Consider the following 21,156-nt stretch of genomic DNA (forward strand, 5'->3'; position numbering starts at 1 on the left):
CGCCGTCTACAGAGGGAATATTGTCGAGTGCGGCGTTAAACAACGAACTGCAAAATACCTCTTTTCACATATAAGTATCACACACAAGGATACAGGGATACATGTAATGTTATACACAATCATGAGTTCAGACGAGTGACAAATAACATGGTGGGTTATACACTGAATGATTTGGTGTGTAAGCTTGTCGTCTAATTCTGATGAGTGACAAATTTAAAGGTAGGTTATACCCTGAACTATTTGGCGTGAAAGCTTCTCGTCTAATTCTGATGAGTGACAAATTTAAAGGTAGGTTATACCCTGAACTATTTGGTGTTTAAGCTTCTCGTCTAATTCTGATGAGTGACAAATTAAAGGTGGGTTATACCCTGAACTATTTGGTGTGTAAGCTTCTCGTCTAATTCTGATGAGTGACAAATTTAAAGGTGGGTTATACCCTGAACTATTTGGTGTTTAAGCTTCTCGTCTAACTCTGATGAGTGACAAATTTAAAGGTGGGTTATACCCTGAACTATTTGGTGTGTAAGCTTCTCGTCTAATTCTGATGAGTGACAAATTTAAAGGTGGGTTATACCCTGAACTATTTGGTGTTTAAGCTTCTCGTCTAATTCTGATGAGTGACAAATTTAAAGGTGGGTTATACCCTGAACTATTTGGTGTGAAAGCTTCTCGTCTAATTCTGATGAGAGACAAATTTAAAGGTGGGTTATACCCTGAACTATTTGGTGTGAAAGCTTCTCGTCTAATTCTGATGAGTGACAAATTTAAAGGTGGGTTATACCCTGAACTATTTGGTGTGAAAGCTTCTCGTCTAATTCTGATGAGTGACAAATTTAAAGGTGGGTTATACCCTGAACTATTTGGTGTGAAAGCTTCTCGTCTAATTCTGATGAGTGACAAATTTAAAGGTGGGTTATACCCTGAACTATTTGGTGTGAAAGCTTCTCGTCTAATTCTGATGAGTGACAAATTTAAAGGTGGGTTATACCCTGAACTATTTGGTGCTTAAGCTTCCCGTCTAATTCTGATGAGTGACAAATTTAAAGGTTGGTTATCCAATGGATGATTTGGTGACAGGTACCCGTCCGGTTCAGATCAGTGAGAAATGTAAAGGTTGGTTCTTACCTGGATGATTTGGTTTTATAAGCTTCCCGTCTGGTTCAGATGGGAGACAAGTATAATGGTGGGTTATACCCAGGATATTGGGTGACAGGTACCCGTCTAGTTCAGATGAGAGACACGTATAATGGTGGGTTATACCCAGGATATCGGATGACAGATACCCGCCTGGTTCAGATGAGAGACACGTATAATGGTGGGTTATACCCAGGATATCGGGTGACAGGTACCCGTCTGGTTCAGATGAGAGACACGTATAATGGTGGGTTATACCCAGGATATCGGGTGACAGGTACCCGTCTGGTTCAGATGAGAGACAGGTACAATGTATAATGGTGGGTTATACCCAGGATATCGGGTGACAGGTACCCGTCTGGTACAGATGAGAGACAGGTACAATGTATAATGGTGGGGTATACCCAGGATATCGGGTGACAGGTACCCGTCTGGTTCAGATGAGAGACAGGTACAATGTATAATGGTGGGTTATACCCAGGATATCGGGTGACAGGTACCCGTCTGGTTCAGATGAGAGACAGGTACAATGTATAATGGTGGGGTATGCCCAGGATATCGGGTGACAGGTACCCGTCTGGTACAGATGAGAGACAGGTACAATGTATAATGGTGGGTTATACCCAGGATATCGGGTGACAGGTACCCGTCTGGTTCAGATGAGAGACAGGTACAATGTATAATGGTGGGTTATACCCAGGATATCGGGTGACAGGTACCCGTCTGGTTCAGATGAGAGACAGGTACAATGTATAATGGTGGGTTATACCCAGGATATCGGGTGACAGGTACCCGTCTGGTTCAGATGAGAGACAGGTACAATGTATAATGGTGGGTTATACCCAGGATATCGGGTGACAGGTACCCGTCTGGTACAGATGAGAGACAGGTACAATGTATAATGGTGGGTTATACCCAGGATATCGGGTGACAGGTACCCGCCTGGTTCAGATGAGAGACACGTATAATGGTGGGTTATACCCAGGATATCGGGTGACAGGTACCCGTCTGGTTCAGATGAGAGACAGGTACAATGTATAATGGTGGGGTATGCCCAGGATATCGGGTGACAGGTACCCGTCTGGTTCAGATGAGAGACAGGTATGGTGGAGGGTCATCTTCTTCTTCACTCGGCGTCAGCAGCATGTCTCCCTGACTCACTACAGCAGGGCGATTCCTGACTCCAGTCCCAGGTTCGATATCCCCAAGTTGAGTACGGCCATATAGTCTTGAATCATCTCCATCAGCGTGTAACATGTCCACTTCCCTTGGCCTGCATTGAAGATGTATTTGGTCGTATGGCGGTGGGGGCGTTCCGTTCCTGTACTCGATATCCGTGTACACAGGGGTGGAGCTTCTCCTTGGGGGAACTTCTGGAACGATGAAGACCCAATAGAGTGAGTAAGTGAGCGAGTGATGGAGGGAGGGGGTGAGTGAGTGATGCAGATGGGGCAAAGAGTAAAAAGGCAGCTTGTCTTTCGGTTATATCACAAGACGTCCGCTTAATTTGGAACAAGCCATTGTTCGTTTGTTTGAAGTTGCAGACAGCAATATTCCAGGTTTATGTCAGCGGTGTATAAATAATAGAGTGATGGCCAAGCATCACGCCGGCGGGGTAAAGTAACACACGTTTAACTAAGACAGTGAGTCTGACAACCCGATCCATTTAGTTGCTTCGGAAGTACAGGGCCCCGTTCCACAAAGCAATCTTAGCTTTACGGTGATCGTAGCTCCGATACTTTTACATAGGCTTCAGATCGTCATAGCACAAAGATCGCTTTATGGAACGACGTGTAAGTTACTACGGACCTGTTCTAACCATAAAGTAACGCAGGCTGAGAAGTTCTCCACTTTGGAGGAAGTACAAACATGAGGACCATATCCCGACCGAAGGAATAGTGATAAGATCCGATCCTGTTATCCAAGGGACGCAACTCCGCACAACGGCGTTCAGCGTCTTAGACCACTAGGCCATGTTTCCTCCAGGACCGAAGATGGGTTTCAAACATTGTAACAATGTCGGGAATCGAACCCGGGTATTCGGCGTGACGAGCCAACCACTAAGTTACCTAAAGAATTGATACCTTATAATGTAGGTGTATTCACTGAAAAATTGAGTACGTGATGCATTTGTATCATGATAGGTGTGGTATGATGTATTTTGCCTTTTACATGTACGCCCTGGGAAATCTATTTCAACAGATAATCGAGATTGATTATTTTCTGGCGTTGACGTAATATATCTACCTGGTTTCCTTGTTTTCTTGCATATCTTGCGGATGGTAATGGTGAGGATGACAGCCAGGACTACAAGAGATGCGCTACACGCTGCCGCTATCAGGACAGTACTCTTAGAAATAGTCCCAGGTGCTCCACTGCCTCCTGGCAACAGAGGGTTAACGTGTGCTGTTCAGCGTGCTATATCACAAGGCCTTTTAATACTAGTCTTTTTTTTGTCCTTTTTTTTTGTATTTCCCAAGATTGATATTTTGCCTTTAACATACAATGGATGATACTTGTACGTTTTTTTTAACAAATAAAACAGCTTGAAATGGACAATCGATATTAAAGTAAACTACGGTTATAACGAACTCAAAGGGACTTCTATTTTTAGTTCGTTATAACCGTAGTTCGTTATAAGCATATATACAGCATAATCACAGCAAATAGTCGGGACTAAAAAGTAAGTTCGTTATATCCGTCAGTTCGTTATAAGCGTGTTCGTTATAACCGTAGTTTACTGTATATAAGGCTATATGGCAAAAGACACGCATCATAATGCTTTTGGTATATTATAAAATGTTATCAGCAAGTAGTTTCCATTTCTGTAAGTAATGAAGGAGTCTGTTTCTTGCTATTTCAATAGATTTTTCGACTTTGCATACGGACAAAAGATGCCACATGAAGCGTTCACCCCCCCCCCCCCCCACACACACACACACACACCCTAACCCGACCCTACCCGGGTACCCACTGTACGTCTCGGGAGATGTCTCAAAATGTACACGTATTAAACTATCTGGTCATTCATACACTCAATTTGAATTAAGGATTTAAGTTATATCTTTATTCAACCATATGAAAAATCAGATGGAATGGGAGCACAGTCAGAAAGAAATGCGAACATTAGTGACTTGTAGTGTAACCATAGAGTTCTAGATAATTTGTGTCATTAAACAATATATTACGTGACTAACCACGGGTCCGGGTAGTCCTGTGGGTACCCGGGTCCTAGTCAGTACCCACCCGACCCGGGTACCCAAATTACCCGTCCCAGCCCTAGTACAGAGTTCCACCTATACAATTAAAAGCGACAAATTTTCATTATCATAAGATTTCTCTGCCAAAAAGTCCATGTGTTTATGAGCAGAGTGCGTATCGCCGTATTGAGTAATTTAGGTAAGTAATAGTTATACGTACTTGTAACTTGTATACATCCATTTCCAAAAACATATCCAGCACTGTTGCTCACATTGCATTGGAAGCAAATGCCATCCACACTTCGTTTCACCTTCACGATGGTCAAAACACTCCTGTCCTTGCTGAACTGGAACCGTCTGTCCCCTGCAAAGTACCAACACATATATACAACCAGTTCACCACGGTGGCCCAGGGGGCCGTTGAGAAAACAAGCTCAGCTCTACGACTGTCTTAAATCTATGTTAAGGTATGGGTGTTACGATCACCCTATCGCTCGGATCGCTTTGTACAACGGCACCCAGTCGTCTTAGGCACAGAAACACACATTGGAGAGCTACGTCCCTTGGCCCAGAACTCCAATGATCGGTGGCTCCAAGTCAGGATACGTCCTGATTATGAGGATTGATATATCGGAAAACTACGGTTATAACGAACTCAAAGGGACTTCTATTTTTAGTTCGTTATAACCGTAGTTCGTTATAAGCATATATACAGCATAACCACAGCAAATAGTCGGGACTAAAAAGTAAGTTAGTTATATCCGTCAGTTCGTTATAAGCGTGTTCGTTATAACCGTAGTTTACTGTATCGAAAACTGAACCCCACTGTCGTGAAAAACATTCATATAAAGTATACAAAAGCTTCAAGTCAAATATGTCATGGGAAATGTGATTGCAAAATGGTAACAGTTCAATCACTCAATTCTCTGTGAGACCCATCACTAATGGCAGACTTCCATGGGCTCATGTTACTTTAGAGGGAGTAGGTGAGTTTGCTTTGACGGTATTTCGGTTAGCGGCGTGTTAGCTTTGTGTGGGAGGAAAGCCCGAAGTGATGTATGTCCTACCGACGTTTACACCTTAGAGTGAATGAGTGAGTGAGTTTGGTTTTACGCCGCTTTTAGCAATATTCCAGCAATATCACGGCCCAGAAATGGGCTTCACGCATTGTACCCACGTCGGGAATCGAACCCGGGTCTTCGGCGTGACGAGCGAACGCTTTAACCACTAGGCTACCCGACTGCACTTTACACCTTAGACGTTTGCTTCTTTTGAGAATCCTCTTCTAATTTATCGTTCAGCATGTATATTCTTTGTTTGTTTGTTTGTTTGTTGTTTAACGCCGCATTCAGAAATATTCGAGCTATATGACGGCGCTCTGTAAATAAACGAGTCTGGACCACACAATCCAGTGATTGACATCATCACGCAATTGGGATATGCACCACAATGACATACACCAATCAAGGCAGCGAGCCTGACCACCCGATCCCGTTTGTCGACAAGCGTAGTTGCCTTTTAAGGCAAGCATGGGTTGCTAAAGACATATTCCGACCCGGATCTTCACGGGTGAGGATGTATATTCAACAAGGTACCTATTGCATCTTTCCGTAAGGATTCCGGTTTAAAATAATGTACTGTAAACTACGGTTATAACGAACACGGTTATAACGAACAAACGGATATAACAAACTAACTTTTTAGTCCCGACTAAATGCTGTAGTTATGCTGTATATATGCTTATAACGAATTACGGTTATAACGAACTAAAATTAGTAGTCCCTTTGAGTTCGTTATAACCGTAGTTTACTGTACTCGGCAACCCATGCTTGTCATACGAAGCGAAAGTGTCAGACTCGGTGACTTGGTTGATTGCATGTCATCGTACACACGACTGCGTTGGATGTTGCTCATGATATCAATCACTGGATTATCTTGTGCAGAGACGATTCTTTGCAGGCTGCACTCGTACAGTTTTTACTTTGCTTAGTGTGGTGTTAAACAACAAACAAAAATAATTCAATCAATCCCCCTTTCACTAAATATGAAATGGACAAAGGGAACGAAACATACATCTACGCAAATAGGATACGATGACATGCATCAAGACAGCGAGCCTGACCACCCGATCTCCTTAATCGCTTCTTACGACAAGCATAGTCTGCTTTTTCCGGCAGGCATGGGTTGCTGAAGACCTACTCTACCCTGGATATTAACGGGATGATGTCTTGACATGTACGACAGAGTGTTATGCTTACCTATACTTGCAGGGTTGATTTCATTGCCATTGCTGTACCAGATAGGGGATTCTGCCCGGGGTTCACTTCTGACGGATCTTGCTTTGCAAACCAAATGAGCAACTCTGCCTTCCGGTACGGTGATATCTGTTAGCGGCTTGACCCAGATAGGCTTGGCTGTATAACAGAATGGTCAATTGACAATTTTCTTGAAATCAAATCAGATTTCAGTCCAATGCCGGAAAGTGATGTATTGAACCACCTAATCTTAAGGCTAACATAATGATTACGTTTTCTTCAAGAGGGATGATGCTTTACAGCATCTTTCATAGGTCCAGGTCTAAACAATGTAACCACAGTGTCCTGGGTGAAACTTTGTGACTAGGGTAATCATTTACTGGTAAATTGAAACATAAAATAAAACGTAGATGAATTGACTTATGGATGTATAAACGACTTCAACTTGCTTTGCGGTTGCCAGTTTGCAGGGGAGAAGTGAGCCATTAAGATTGACATGAGCACCACTAAGATTTACCTGACACATCACTGGGCCAAGTTCATATCATATATTTGAATGTGAAGGGGTATGTGTGTGGAATTACACAGGGGCATTTGACCTGGGGGTGGGGGAGGTGAAAAAGGCCTTGGGTAGTTCATGGGGGCTAGGCCTTGACCCTTCGACGAAAGATCAAGTATTTGGCCGTCGAGATGGAGATTGAGATTAGAGAGCATTGTCTGGTGTAATAAACTCGTCCTGATAACAAATATAGACGAGATTAAAGATGTCTCCTACATGTGACCCTAACGTCGACGTGCGCCTCGTCGGTGATGTCGTTAGTCCCGCTACACCTGTAGCGTCGCCCGTCCTCTATGGACAGTTTCCGGATCCTGAGTCTCCGGCCGAATGAGCCAGGGACGAGTTCAAACTTTCCATTGTTGGGAAGACTTGTACGGTTTGCGTATTCCCATGTCGTTACTGGCGCAGGACTGGAAACACGAACCGGTTAAACAGGTTTACATTTAACATACCTACATTTAAACATCCTACGCCGGGATACTCATGTAAATATCTGCCATGGATAAACACCCTACCCATTCATACACATCTATCTTACACATATAAACACCCTACACATTGATACTCATCCATGTTAAACACATAAACACCCTTCACATTGATTCACTTGTATCTTACACACATAAACAGAACCGTGAAGATCCGGGGTAGAATACGTCTTCAGCGACCCATGCTTGCCTTAAAGAGACAACAAACGGGATCGGGTGGTCAGGCTCGCCGACTTGGTTTGCATGTCATCGTATCCCAATTGCATGGATCGATGTTCATGGTGTCAATCACCAGATTGTCTGGTCCAGACTCGATTATTTACAGACCGCAGTCAAATAGCTGGAATATTGCTGAGTGCGGCGATAAACTACAAACAAACAAACAAACATAAATCACCCAACATAGCATTGCACAGAGATATATGTTACACACATTGATACAGAGATGTATTATACACACATTGATACAGAGATATATTATACACACATTGATACAGAGATATATTATACACACATTGATACAGAGATATATGTTACACACATTGATACAGAGATATATGTTACACACATTGATACAGAGATATATATTACACACATTGATACAGAGATATATGTTACACACATTAATGCACACACTGAGGTATCTGCCACACAAACCACCAAGGTGTGTGTCACTGGTTCGCTCAGGTCATGTTCCATTGTTACGTACTATCCACTGAATACACACTCCAGTTCTGCTGTTTGGTGGAGAAGAAACTTGGGCAGTACTGTCTGGAATTTGATGCGGGAAGGGTGTGAGGGTGGATCTGCGGGTAAGACCATGAACAAAGCATAAAATTGATTTCTTCTTCTACTACTACTACTACTACTACTACTACTACTACTACTACTACTACTACTACTACTACTACTACTACTACTAGATTTCGCAGCTCCCTGGAAAGTATACAACATGATGGTGGTGAACAAATTAATAACAATGCAATCTGTTATATACACACTTCGTCTTAAACATCCCATGTCCCATGTCAGACCCGTGAAAATCCGGGATACAATAGGTCTTCAGCAACCCATGCTTGCCGTAAAAGGCGACTATGCTTGTCGTAAGAGGCGACTAACGGGATCGGGTGGTCAGGCTCCCTGACTTGGTTGATGCATATCATCGATCCCAATGATGTAGATCGATGCTCATGATGTCAATCACTGGATTGTCTGGTTCAGAATCAATTATTTACAGACCGCCGTCATGTAGCTGGAATATTGCTGAGTGTAGCGTTAAACATCAAACAAACAAACGTATTGTCATCTTATCATGCTTGGTACTCATGCTTTGGGGGATTTTAAATTGCCTGGGCCAAAAATGAGTATCTATATATCACCCTCGTAAAGTTGGAAGAACGTTATTTAAACGCTGTGTAAAATAAAATTCAGTTTCTCATTCAGTCAAAAAGAGGTTATAAAAATATTTCTAAAACTAATCCTAATTTATTTTGGAAGACATTCGTGAGGCAAGTAAAATTGTTTCCATGTGTTGTTATTAGCCGGCGTGTTCTTTAAACACCCATCAGAAGCTGTTGTACTTACTGGTGACTTTCTTGATCGATACCTCATATTTCCTCCCAAGCAAGAGTCGGTTTGGTGTGGTCACTCCACACTGGTATATTGTAGAACCATTACTTGGGCCATCTGAGCTGGTTGTGTATATGAAGTGCAAGGTACCTGTTTTATTGAAAGATTAAGTTGAAAAAATACATGAAGCTTGTGGTGGAACAATTATATAACACGTTTCAGGACAACTGTCTGTAGATCAAAAGCAATATCGTTTTTTTTTTATCCCACTCACAGTCCAAATGCCGTTGATTGGCACAGATTCCTTCCATGGTGGGTTTATAAGACTGAAAGTATCGAAATAACTCAACTGAAGAAACTAAGAACATAGAGAAGGAAATAATGAAAACTTAGAAATATTGTAGATGCGTATTATAGAATAGAAACTTAGAAGGAATATAGAACGCGGAGAAGAAACGAGGAACATTGCGAATAAAAGAAGCACATGGCGAAGAAACGTAGAGTATTGTGTGGAACGTAGAACTTGTGAAGAAACGTAGAGCTGTTGATGAACGTAGAACTTTGTGAAAACAACGAAGAATATTGTGAAGATACGTAGAATATTGTGAAAGAAACGTAGAATATTTTGAAGAAACGTAGAATATTGCGAAGACACTTGGTACATTATGAAGAAACGTATACCATTTTGAGGAATGTAGAATATTGCGAAGAAACGTAGACCATTGCGATGAAACGTAGATCATTGTGACGAAACGTAGAACATTTCGAAGAAACGTGGAATTCTGTGAAGAAACGTAGAACACAGTTGAGGAAGGTAGAACTTTGTGAAGAAAAGTAATCACTGTACATTGAGAGGAACATAGAACAGATGAGGAATGTAGAACACTGTGAAGAAACGTTGAACATTATGATGAAACGTAGAAAATTGTGAAGAAATGTAGAATATTGTGAAGACACGTAGAACATTGCGAGGATACGTAGAACACTGTGAGAAACGTAGAACACTGTGAGAAACGTAGAACACTGTGAGAAACGTAGAACACTGTGAGAAACGTAGAACGCTGTGAGAAACGTAGAACACTGTGAGAACTGCAGAACACTGTGAGAAACGCAGAACACTGTGAGAAACGTAGAACACTGTGAGAAACGTAGAACACTGTGAGAAACGTAGAACACTGAGAAACGTAGAACATTTCGAAGAAACGTGGAATTCTGTGAAGAAAAGTAGTCATTGTATATTGTGAGGATCATAGAACAGGTGAGGAATGTAGAACACTGTAATGAAACGTTGAACATTATGATGAAACGTAGAAAATTGTGAAGAAATGTAGAATATTGTGAAGACACGTAGAACATTGCGAGGATACGTAGAACACTGTGAGAAACGCAGAACACTGTGAGAAACGTAGAACACTGTGAGAAACGTAGAACACTGTGAGAACGTAGAACACTGTGAGAAACGTAGAACATTGCGAGGAAACGTTGAACATTGCGAGGAAACGTAGAACATTGCGAGGAAACGTAGTACACTGTGAGAAACGTAGAACACTGTGAGAACGTAGAACACTGTGAGAAACGTAGAACACTGTGAGAAACGGAGAACACTGTGAGAACGTAGAACACTGTGAGAAACGCAGAACATTGCGAGGAAACATAGAACACTGTGAGAAACGTAGAACACTGTGAGAAACGGAGAACACTGTGAGAACGTAGAACACTGTGAGGAACGTGTGTGGCCACCTCACTTGGCATTGTAAGTTTGTGTAAGTGTAAGTGGTGTAAGAATCTACATTGAAACGTTGGTAAATGCAATAAACCAGAAATTGTAATCTATAAAGTTGTTTGTTTTCTTATTTAATCACAAAGTACAAGAATGCTAATCCATATAACAATCACAAGGAATACATAACATTTAAAGAAAAATACATTTCTAATTTCATTTGCTCAACACAAGTTTTTACGCCGCTTTTCGCAATATTCCAGCAATATCACGGCAGGGGGCACTGGAAATGGGCTTCACGCATTGTACCCGTGTCTGACAGTACGAGATCGTGTAAGTTTAATGAAGATGCAATACTCCAAGCATAACAATCTGGCGTTTATGTTACACTGGTGGTTAGCTTGCAGAATCAAGTTGGATATTGTTTGTACGGTGTTGTTATTAACAGAAGTACATGCAGTTATAAGATATGATTAAATATAATGACTTTAACCTTTCTTGTCAATATGCAGTCTTCCTTCAAATCGGGAGATGTTTATCTTTGTGAGAGCAGGCTCCTTCCTATACCAGGCTATCTTGAACCTCATGCATTCTGGTGGACAATCACATTCTAAAGCCAGATAGTGGAATTCTGTGCGCACAAACCGAGAGTTGTTAGTTTTTTCCCATGTCTTACAATGCCCTGGAAGAAAATGAAGTTATTATCAAATTAAGTTTGATCCAACTCTAAAAATGATGAAGTTATTATTAACCTGCCTTAAGAATGTAAGCATATATCATGAAAACTTAAAAGACAGCTATATATAAAACGCACATGCAATTCGAGTTGTTTACATGCAATTCGAGTTGTTTACATGTATTTGTTTGTTGTTCAACGCCACACTCAGCAAATATTCCAGCTATATGACGGCGGTCTGTAAATAATCGAGTCTGGACCAGACAATGCAGTGACTGACAACTGACACAGTTGGGATCGATGACATACATCAACCGAGTCAGAGAGCCTGACCACCCGATCCCGTTAGTCGCCTCTTACGACAGGCATAGTCGCCATTTACGGCAAGCATGGGTTGCTGAAGACCTATTCTACCCCGGATCTTCTCGGGTATGCAATTCAAGTGTTCAGTCCAATATATTTCAATTTTAAAGAAAGACAACGCTAAATACATTCTCCGACATGTTTCATTCGTATCATCAGGCGGATCAGATTCTGATACGAATACATGGCATAGACGGATGACGGGTGACGGGCACAACTAATGGGGAGGATTCGCTCACCTTTTCGCGAACACCTGGTGTCATCACTATTTGGTAGTGATTCATAAACACATGCTCATGACATAGTCGGAATAGGAAATCGATTCTGCTTTTTGTGGAGATTTCTTATAAATGTGGAAAGGGTTTTGTCGCTTCTATTCTTTCTACTGTCGCTTCTATTCTTTCTATCTATAGATATGACCCGTGAAGATCCTGGTTAGAATAATCTTCAGCAACCCATGCTTGCAGTAAGAGGCGACTATGCTTGTCGTAAGAGGGGGCTAACGGGATCGGGTGGTCTGGCTCGCTGACTTGGTTGATGCATGTCATCGTGTCCAAATTTCGTCGATCGATGTTCATGATATCAATCACTGGATTGTCTGGTTCAGACTCGGTTACTTACAGACCGCCGTCATATAGCTGGAATATTGCAGAGTGCGGCTTTACACAACAAACAAACAAACAAACAAACAAACAAACAAACAAACAAAATCTATAGATATACTTGAGTGTAATAGCGTTCCAGTGAAATATATTTTCCACAGGTTCTTACCACTTACTGTAAATGTCCAGGGTGATGGGTTGGGATGCAGCTACTGCAGTGACGCTGTGGGTATCTCCATTCTCCGCCATACACTGATACTCCCCCTTGTGTTGAGCAGACACGTTGGTCAGACTGAGTTGGCCATTGCTCGAATACGCAGGTATTCTTTTTCCATTCTTCTTCCACCAGTAACTGTGACATAATAGATACTGTCGACTAATTTTATTAAGTAAGCGATAATTATTTACATATATACTCACCCCCAAAAGAAACGCATACATGTAGGTGGAGTATCCTGTAATTGTGTGTGGTAGATAGATATGGTAAGGATTTGCAATGCATATTGCGATTGTGTAATCAAGACAAGATCTTCGTTACTCCAGAAGGGGGCACGGGTGGCCCAGTCGTCTAAGGCGCCGCGATTCGCTGTGCAGAGTTGCGTCCCTTGGGCACGCCAGAAACCTATGATTGTGGGTTCGAATCTCGGTTTGCCCCGATTATGTTTCTAGGTTTGTCAGCAACATACCCGTGCTCGTGGGTTTCACCAAAGTGGTAAACGTCTGAGATCTGCATCACTTCGGGCTTTCCTCACACATTAAGCTGACACGCCGCGATATGACTGGAATACTGTTAAAAGCGGCGTTAAACCAACTCACTCACTCGTCACTCCAGATTGTTGCCTGGGATGACGTTTATTGGGATGATATTGATTTATGTTAGCAATAGCAGGCAAATGAAATACGATCTGCACGTGCAAATTACGGAATTTGTCAAGGGCGATTTATGTGATTAAATAAAGCATTCATTTTTCACAAAACGCTTTGTCAAACAGCTGAAATATTAAATATCAATGTGTCAACAAGTGAAATCTAATGAACGCTGTAACAGGCGAATCATAATAGTTATATAGAATCATAAACTGAACTGAAAGTGTATGGGGTGAGGCGATGCGAGGTGAGGTTGGTTGAGGTGAAATGGTTTTATCGCCGCGTTCAGGTGATTAATGCACTTATACAGCGACGTACACGATGTATGTGGCTGCTTGTACCCGTCTGGTTTTATAGTTTTGTTTACTTGTTGTTTAACGCCTCACTCAGCAATATTCCAGCTACATGACGGCGGTCTGTAAATAATAGTGACTGGACCAGACAATCCGGTGATTGACATGATGAGCATCGATCTACGATATTGGATACGATGACATACATCAATCAAGTCAGCGAGCATGACCGCCCAATCCCGTTAATCGCCTCTAACGACAAGCATGGGTCGATAAAGACCAATGATAATATTATTCTAAGCCAGTATCTTCACGGGATGGTCAGGTGACTCTAGGGTGGGATCTAGTAAATCTAGGGCGGGATCTAGTAAAGACGGAAGCCACATTCAGCAATAACGTGTCAAAAATAACATTCAGATAGAAAAGACATTCCTCCTTTAAAGTATTTAAAGACATAGAATTCTTTCCAGGACTTGGCCTATTCGTTGGCAGCGCTTGACGCACAATGCAGCTGCCCTATTGAGTACAGACTCCGTTATTCACTCCGGCGGAGTTTGGTCATTCAAACTAGCAATCATTCTTCAAGGTTTTACAAAACACACAATCACAGAAAAAGCAGTATGACTTGTGATCCATGGATGGTTCTTTATGTCAAGTTGCTAGCGGTAGCCATGGTTATCGTATCAACCCACGGAAAATGTTTCTGGTTAAAATGAATTCAAAGCTCAATCCGTTTTAACTGTGCGGGTGAGTGAATGGCGTTCTTCGTCGTGTGACAACTTATACTGCCGGACAAAAAAATATACAGCCATGTCTGATGGTGGCTAAAAATGAAACCAACAAGAAATGGTTATTCGATGGTGATGTATTTTATATAAGGGTCTCATAGTTATGTTTTGGACGGTAAGTTTTAAGACATGTATAGTTCTCATAACGTTGGTAATATTGTTGTCAAATCCAATTTTCAAGTGTATAATTTCTTTTGCCCGACAGTTAAAGCTAAATCAAAGTGACTTCTTCCTCTTTGGAAGTTTTGGTCAAATGTGTGGTTTTCGAATGACATCAGACACACACGTACACGTACACTCCATCAGACGTGCATGCACACACACGTACACGTACACTCCATGAGACATGCATGCACACACGCGTACACGTACACTTCATGAGACGTGCATGCACACACACGTACACGTACACTCTATGAGACATGCATGCACACACACGTACACGTACATTCCATGAGACATGCATGCACACACACGAACACTTACACTCCATGAGACGTGCATGCACACACACGTACACGTACACTCCATGAGACATGCATGCACACACACGTACACGTACACTCCATGAGACGTGCATGCACACACGCGTACACCTACACTTCGTGAGACGTGCATGCACACACACGTACACGTACACTCCATGAGACATGCATGCACACACACGTACACGTACACTCTATAAGACGTGCATGCACACACACGAACACGTACACTTCATGAGACGTGCATGCACACACACGTACACGTACACTTCATGAGACGTGCATGCACACACACGTACACGTACACTCTATGAGACATGCATGCACACACACGTACACGTACACTCCATGAGACATGCATGCACACACACGTACACGTACACTTCATGAGACATGCATGCACACACACGTACACGTACACTTCATGAGACGTGCATGCACACACACGTACACGTACACTTCATGAGACATGCATGCACACACACGTACACGTACACTTCATGAGACGTGCATGCACACACACGTACACGTACACTTCATGAGACATGCATGCACACACACGTACACGTACACTCTATGAGACGTGCATGCACACACACGTACACGTACACTCCAAGTCACGTGCATGCACACACACGTACACGTACACTCTATGAGACGTGCATGCACACACACGTACACGTACACTTCATGAGACGTGCATGCACACACACGTACACGTACACTTCATGAGACATGCATGCACTCACACGTACACGTACACTTCATGAGACGTGCATGCACACACACGTACACGTACACTTCATGAGACGTGCATGCACACACACGTACACGTACACTCTATAAGACGTGCATGCACACACGTACACGCACACATAGTTTTGGAGCGGTGTACATTCTTCACTTGATGTCAAGGCTCTTCTCCCAAATTCTCTCGAATTTTCTCTCCAAACGTATAGTGTTGGTCATTGAATATATTGGACAAAAAGAAAATTGATTATAAGGGATCTTAATAAGAATTGTCGGTCAGCCTCAATAAAGAAACATATAACAGAGACGTCAGGGAGGTTTACCGTTCAAGTTTACTTCGCTAAAAACACACTTGACTGGGAGAATAGAATGTTCTCATAATTTTAATTCCGTGAATGTTTGGGTGGATTGATTGAGAAGGGTCTTCTTATAACGTTTGTGAAAAAAGATGCTGTTTATTGAAGATTATACAGTCAGTATTGTGTCGAAACACCACAAATCCCCCTACCTTGGTATGGGATGTCCCGTGGCCCGGCACGTCAGGGTCACATTGCTGTTTTCTGCCACAGAAAGTGTTTTGCTTTCCCCTGGTTCCAGGAACACTGGCGGTATACCTTTTGTAAGGAACCAAACCATTTCTTATGTCAGAAAGTTGGCAATTAACATAAACAATTTACATTATTAAGACATACACATGATACACATTGTAACAAATATTATATTTGGGATAACACTTTCTCAGTGAAGTACAGATTCTCGTACTTTTTGGGTTGAGTCTTGTCCGGGATTCGAACCAACACCTTATCGCCAGCACACAAAGTCCCGGACGGCACTCGACCCTAAAAAGTACGAGAATCTGTACTTTACTTAGAAAGTGTTATCCCAAATATAACATTTGTTACATTTGATCACTTTCTAAATGGCATTGTGTGTTCAAAACTACATCATTATCATATTTATTTTAAAAAAAACTACTCTGCTCATCCAAGTTATCACCGAACATTGATGTGTGGCTAAATGGAAGTCACACAACATATCTTTTGTCTGATTCTCTAACTTTACCGTGTAAATGATTTGTTTTTACACGAAGAATTGTTCTAGGGTAAACCCAAATTATAAATATCATTCGCAGACAGGGGGCACGGGTGGCCCAGTCTCCTAAAGCGCCGCGATTCGCTGTGCAGAGTTGCGTCCCTTGGGCACGCCAGAAACCTATGATTGTGGGTTCGAATCCAGGTTCGCCCTGATTATGTTTCTAGGTTTGTCAGCACCATACCCTTGCTCGTGGTTTTCACCGAAGTTGTAAACGTCTGAGACCTGCATCACTTCGGGCTTTCCTCCCACATTAAACTGATACGCCGTGATATAACTGGAATACTGTTAAAAACGGCGTTAAACCCGACTCACTCATTCATTCGTAGGCAATGTTTCGTAAGGGTGATGACGGTTTGCGTGGCATAGCAGTTATTATTAAAGCATTTGCTCGTCATGCCGAGGCCCATGTTCGATTCCCCACGTGGGAACAATGCATGAAGCCTATTTCTAGTGTCCCCAGCTGGAATTTTGCTAAAGCGGCGTAAAATCATACTCACTCACTCGTAAGGGTGAGGGAATCAATATGGCATTCGTCACCACTCGCCCCTTTCCGTAACCTGCCGCTATTCGGCTAGTCCCGGAATAACACGAGTTTGTCACGAATGTTAATATGGCTGGGTATGTCGCAAACCGGCGTTACCTTAACTCATTACCTTATATAAGTTGGCGTGATATCTGCAAGATTGCTGATGCGTTCAAAGCCAAATTTACTCATTCCATCACTTATTTCATATTAAATATATCTATCATATGATTCATCAGTACTTGTCATACGCCGATGGAAATGACAGGTGCGGAGGACGCATCGTCACGGGTGCTGTTGGAATTATGAAAATTATGTAAAGGTGACGCAATCTGGTTTGGTTTGGTTTGTTGTTTAACGCCGCACTCAGCAATATTCCAGCTATATGACAGCGGTCTGTAAATAATCGAATCTGGACCAGACAATCCAATGATTGACATCATGAGCATCGATCCACGCAATTGGGATCGATGACATGCATCAACCAAGTCAGCGAGCCTGACCACCCGATCCCGTTAGTCGCGTTTTACGACAAGCATAGTCGCCTTTTACGGCAAGCATGGGTTGCCCAAGACCTATTCTAACCCGGATCTTCACGGGTCGACGCAATCTGGAAGAAAACTATGACTGACACTAGAAAAGGACGTTCGTGTCAACCCCCTGACCCATCACTGACCGCGTGGAACAGAGGGGGCAATGAGGAATGACCCTCAACATCTTATAGCGTTGACCGTTTGAACTATCTGTATAGGAGAATGTCCGAGAATGCCTAACGGCCTCGAACAAGCTTCACAGGCGAAAATAATCACGAGATTGAGGACTTTCTCCTACTTAAAACAAAGTTCGATCGAGTTAATGTCCCAAACTAATCTTCAAAGATATTCACTATACTGTGTTATACTATGGGAGGGTGGCCGCTGTTGTTTAACTATGGGAGGGGAACCTTTCAAGGAAGACAATTGGACGATTTAGTATCCATACTCAAACTATTGGAGTGTTAGCAAAATGATTGCGTCTATCCAACTGTCATTAAAGTTCACGCAACTTGTTTTAATTCCACGGTAATAATTAACTTTCAAGGAGTGGGTGAGTGAGTGACATTATTTAGTCACATCGGCAGTATTTTAGGCTAGTATATCGTGACTAGTACACTATATATATACAAGCTCCAGATATAAGATCTGCACAAGATCCTAAACACAAACTTAAACGCGTTCGTTGTCCCATAACTTTGACATGTTTAGGTCCAAACATGTTTAGGATTGTGTTTAACAGCTAAACGTATTTAGGGTCTAAATGTGTTTACCCCCTTGAAATTCATTGTCTGTAATTTAAAAGGAGTGCTGTCTATGTGGTGCTTAGGTGGTATGTAGGCTGTGAGAGTATAATAAGACGATGGCTCATTTCCTGTATTTAGACCTAAATGCGTTCAGGTAGAACACGTTAAATGTGTATTCCGTTTAGGATCTAAACATTCCTAACCATGTTTAGATCTAAACATGTCTTGTCTGTGTTTACATTCTAAACACATTTATTACAGTGTAACCAAATCACTGGGTAAATATTGTTTTATGCCGCATCAAAATGTACTGTAATATATTATAATATTCTATATAAGACTCTTCCAGTGGGCGAACGGGTAGCTTAGTGGTTAAAACGTTCGCTCGGGTTCGATTCCCAACATGCGTGCAATGTGTGAAGCCCATTTTCTGGTATTACACTGCGTGATATTGCCGGCTAAAAACCATACTCACTCTCTCACTATACTGTTCCAGTGATTTTGCTTGGGACAAATGACATTAGGACATTTTCATGATTTTTACCAATTTTGATACGACATTCGATCTTCTATACCATCATACAATATCGTCATGACCTGTTAGATGACAATCAGTAAATGTCTTTGAAAAAAACCCAATCCGAAACACTGTATACCACACAATACCACACAATACCACACAATACCACACCACACCACACCACACCACACCACACCACACCACACCACACCTGGGGCAGTGGGGTAGCCTAGTGGTTAAAGCTTTGGCTCGTCACGCCGAAGACGCGGGCTCGATTCCCGAGATGGGTACAGGGAGTGTACAATGTCCCCCGCGGTGATATTGCTGGAACATTGCTAACAGGGGCGTAAAGCTACGCCACACCACACCACACCACACCACATCATGCACACCACACCACACCTCACTATAAAACGCAAGCCCCTAGAAGTCTGCCAGGACAAATCAGACAAGCGGATGTTACGTTGAGCTGGGGGTCCTAATATTGGGGACATGATGACACACACAATCAACCAGGTTACAACTGTCACACCCGATCCTACACAGTCACTTGTGACAAGCATGGGATGCTTGGATCTAACGTTTGTCAAGAGGGCGGGGCATCCTCAGAAGGAGCATCTCTCTCTCTCTCTCTCTCTCTCTCTCTCTCTCTCTCTCTCTCTCTCTCTCTCTCTCTCTCTCTCTCACACACACACACACACACACACACCAGTTGCTTACCTTGACAAGAGCAGAAGGTCAACAACAGAGCTAGACGCCATGGCCCCACCATGACGATTATACCTGAACTAAATCCCAGGCATATCAATGTCCTTGAAAGAGAAGGTAAACGAGGGGTATCTTTTCATGGTGAATTGAATAACCGTGAACCTTTGATAACTTAGAGCCTGGAGGACGAGCAGTGTATGGCCTTTATCTGTGCTATCAGTTTCTTGGAGCGGAACTCTAGGCTGAAAGAAATAGAATGTCAATTAAAACACCAGCTGGGGGTACTCTACACTTGGCTGATTTAAAGTTGAACATTGTCACCGTGAGGTGGGTGGGGTGAAATGGTGTTTAACGTATCCAAGATTATTGCATGTATATAGCGTAAGTGCTGGCCAACTAAGATACCATGCCGCAGCTTAACATGAATACCCCACTCAGACACAGTATACTGACTCCGAGCAGACCAGTCTTTGTTTTAACCACTTAATGTCCAGTGCCAGACAGTGTAACAACAAGTACCATTTTTTAACGTATTTTGGTATGACGCGGCCGGGAATTGAACCCTGTGTATTCCGCTCTCCGGGCGGACACTCTACCACTAGACCACGGAGGCGGTCGTCTCGGTGAGAAGTTACCGTAAAATGTAGTGTAAAAAACCGTTAAAGCTCTGTCTTAGTCATCAGATATGCATGTACGTTCATTGTAAGCTGTGAGAAAATAGTACAACTACCTTTAATAGTCATGATGCAGCAACGACACATATCACAACACTTAAGACCCATGAAGATTCCGGGTAGGGATCGGTCTTCAGCAACCCATGCCGACCGTAAGAGGTGACTGTTTGCCGTAAGGCAACTAATGGGATCGGTCAGGGTCGCTGACTTGGTTGATGCATGTCATCGATCCCAATTGCGTGGATCGATGCTCGCGATATTAAAGACTGGTTTGCCTGGTCCAGACTCGATTATTTACAGACCGCTGTCATACAGCTGGAACATTGCTGAGTGTGGCGTTAAATAACAAACCAACCAACCACAACACTTAGATTTTCAAACCACGGCGGTATACGAACATGCAACGTCTTCATTTTATCACGCTACTACTTGTGCTACGGAGACTGCTGTCGTCATAGATATCAATTGTCCTAGTCACTATTGATCTATCTTGGTTTATTTGTCCTTTTTTTATTTTACTGCTGTGGTTAATGCAGACGCCATACACGATCAATTCTATTTTTTATGATAAAACCTAATGACAATTTATTGACTTCTATCTAGATATT

The 21,156-nt window shown here is 42.4% G+C and overlaps 1 protein-coding gene across 1 annotated transcript; it reads right to left on the bottom strand.

The window, feature by feature from the left end:
• Nucleotides 1-452: 452 nt before the first annotated feature.
• Nucleotides 453-19,964, bottom strand: LOC139479344 (neurofascin-like). Its single transcript, XM_071262202.1, has 11 exons — nt 19,887-19,964; nt 16,258-16,363; nt 12,743-12,918; nt 11,419-11,607; nt 9,221-9,355; nt 8,346-8,442; nt 7,365-7,558; nt 6,593-6,748; nt 4,555-4,698; nt 3,382-3,516; nt 453-2,507 (listed from the first exon to the last, which is right to left on the bottom strand). The coding sequence occupies exons 1-11, from the start codon at nt 19,936-19,938 to the stop codon at nt 2,221-2,223; spliced, it is 1,671 nt and encodes a 556-aa protein (XP_071118303.1). The 5' UTR covers nt 19,939-19,964; the 3' UTR covers nt 453-2,220.
• Between the last annotated feature and the right edge of the window lie 1,192 nt (nt 19,965-21,156).

Source organism: Haliotis cracherodii, unplaced genomic scaffold (assembly GCF_022045235.1).
Source record: "Haliotis cracherodii isolate W230 unplaced genomic scaffold, xgHalCrac1.p SCAF_4, whole genome shotgun sequence".
Classification (NCBI taxonomy): Eukaryota; Metazoa; Mollusca; class Gastropoda; order Lepetellida; family Haliotidae; genus Haliotis; species Haliotis cracherodii.

Coding starts and splice junctions, on each gene's coding strand:
- LOC139479344 (XM_071262202.1), bottom strand. CDS start 19,938: ATGGTGGGGCCATGGCGTCTAGCTCTGTTGTTGACCTTCTGCTCTTGT. Junction 8,443..9,220: donor ATCGATCAAGAAAGTCACCA/GTAAGTACAACA, acceptor TCTTACCCGCAG/ATCCACCCTCACACCCTTCC. Junction 3,517..4,554: donor TGGATGTATACAAGTTACAA/GTACGTATAACT, acceptor CTCTGTTGCCAG/GAGGCAGTGGAGCACCTGGG.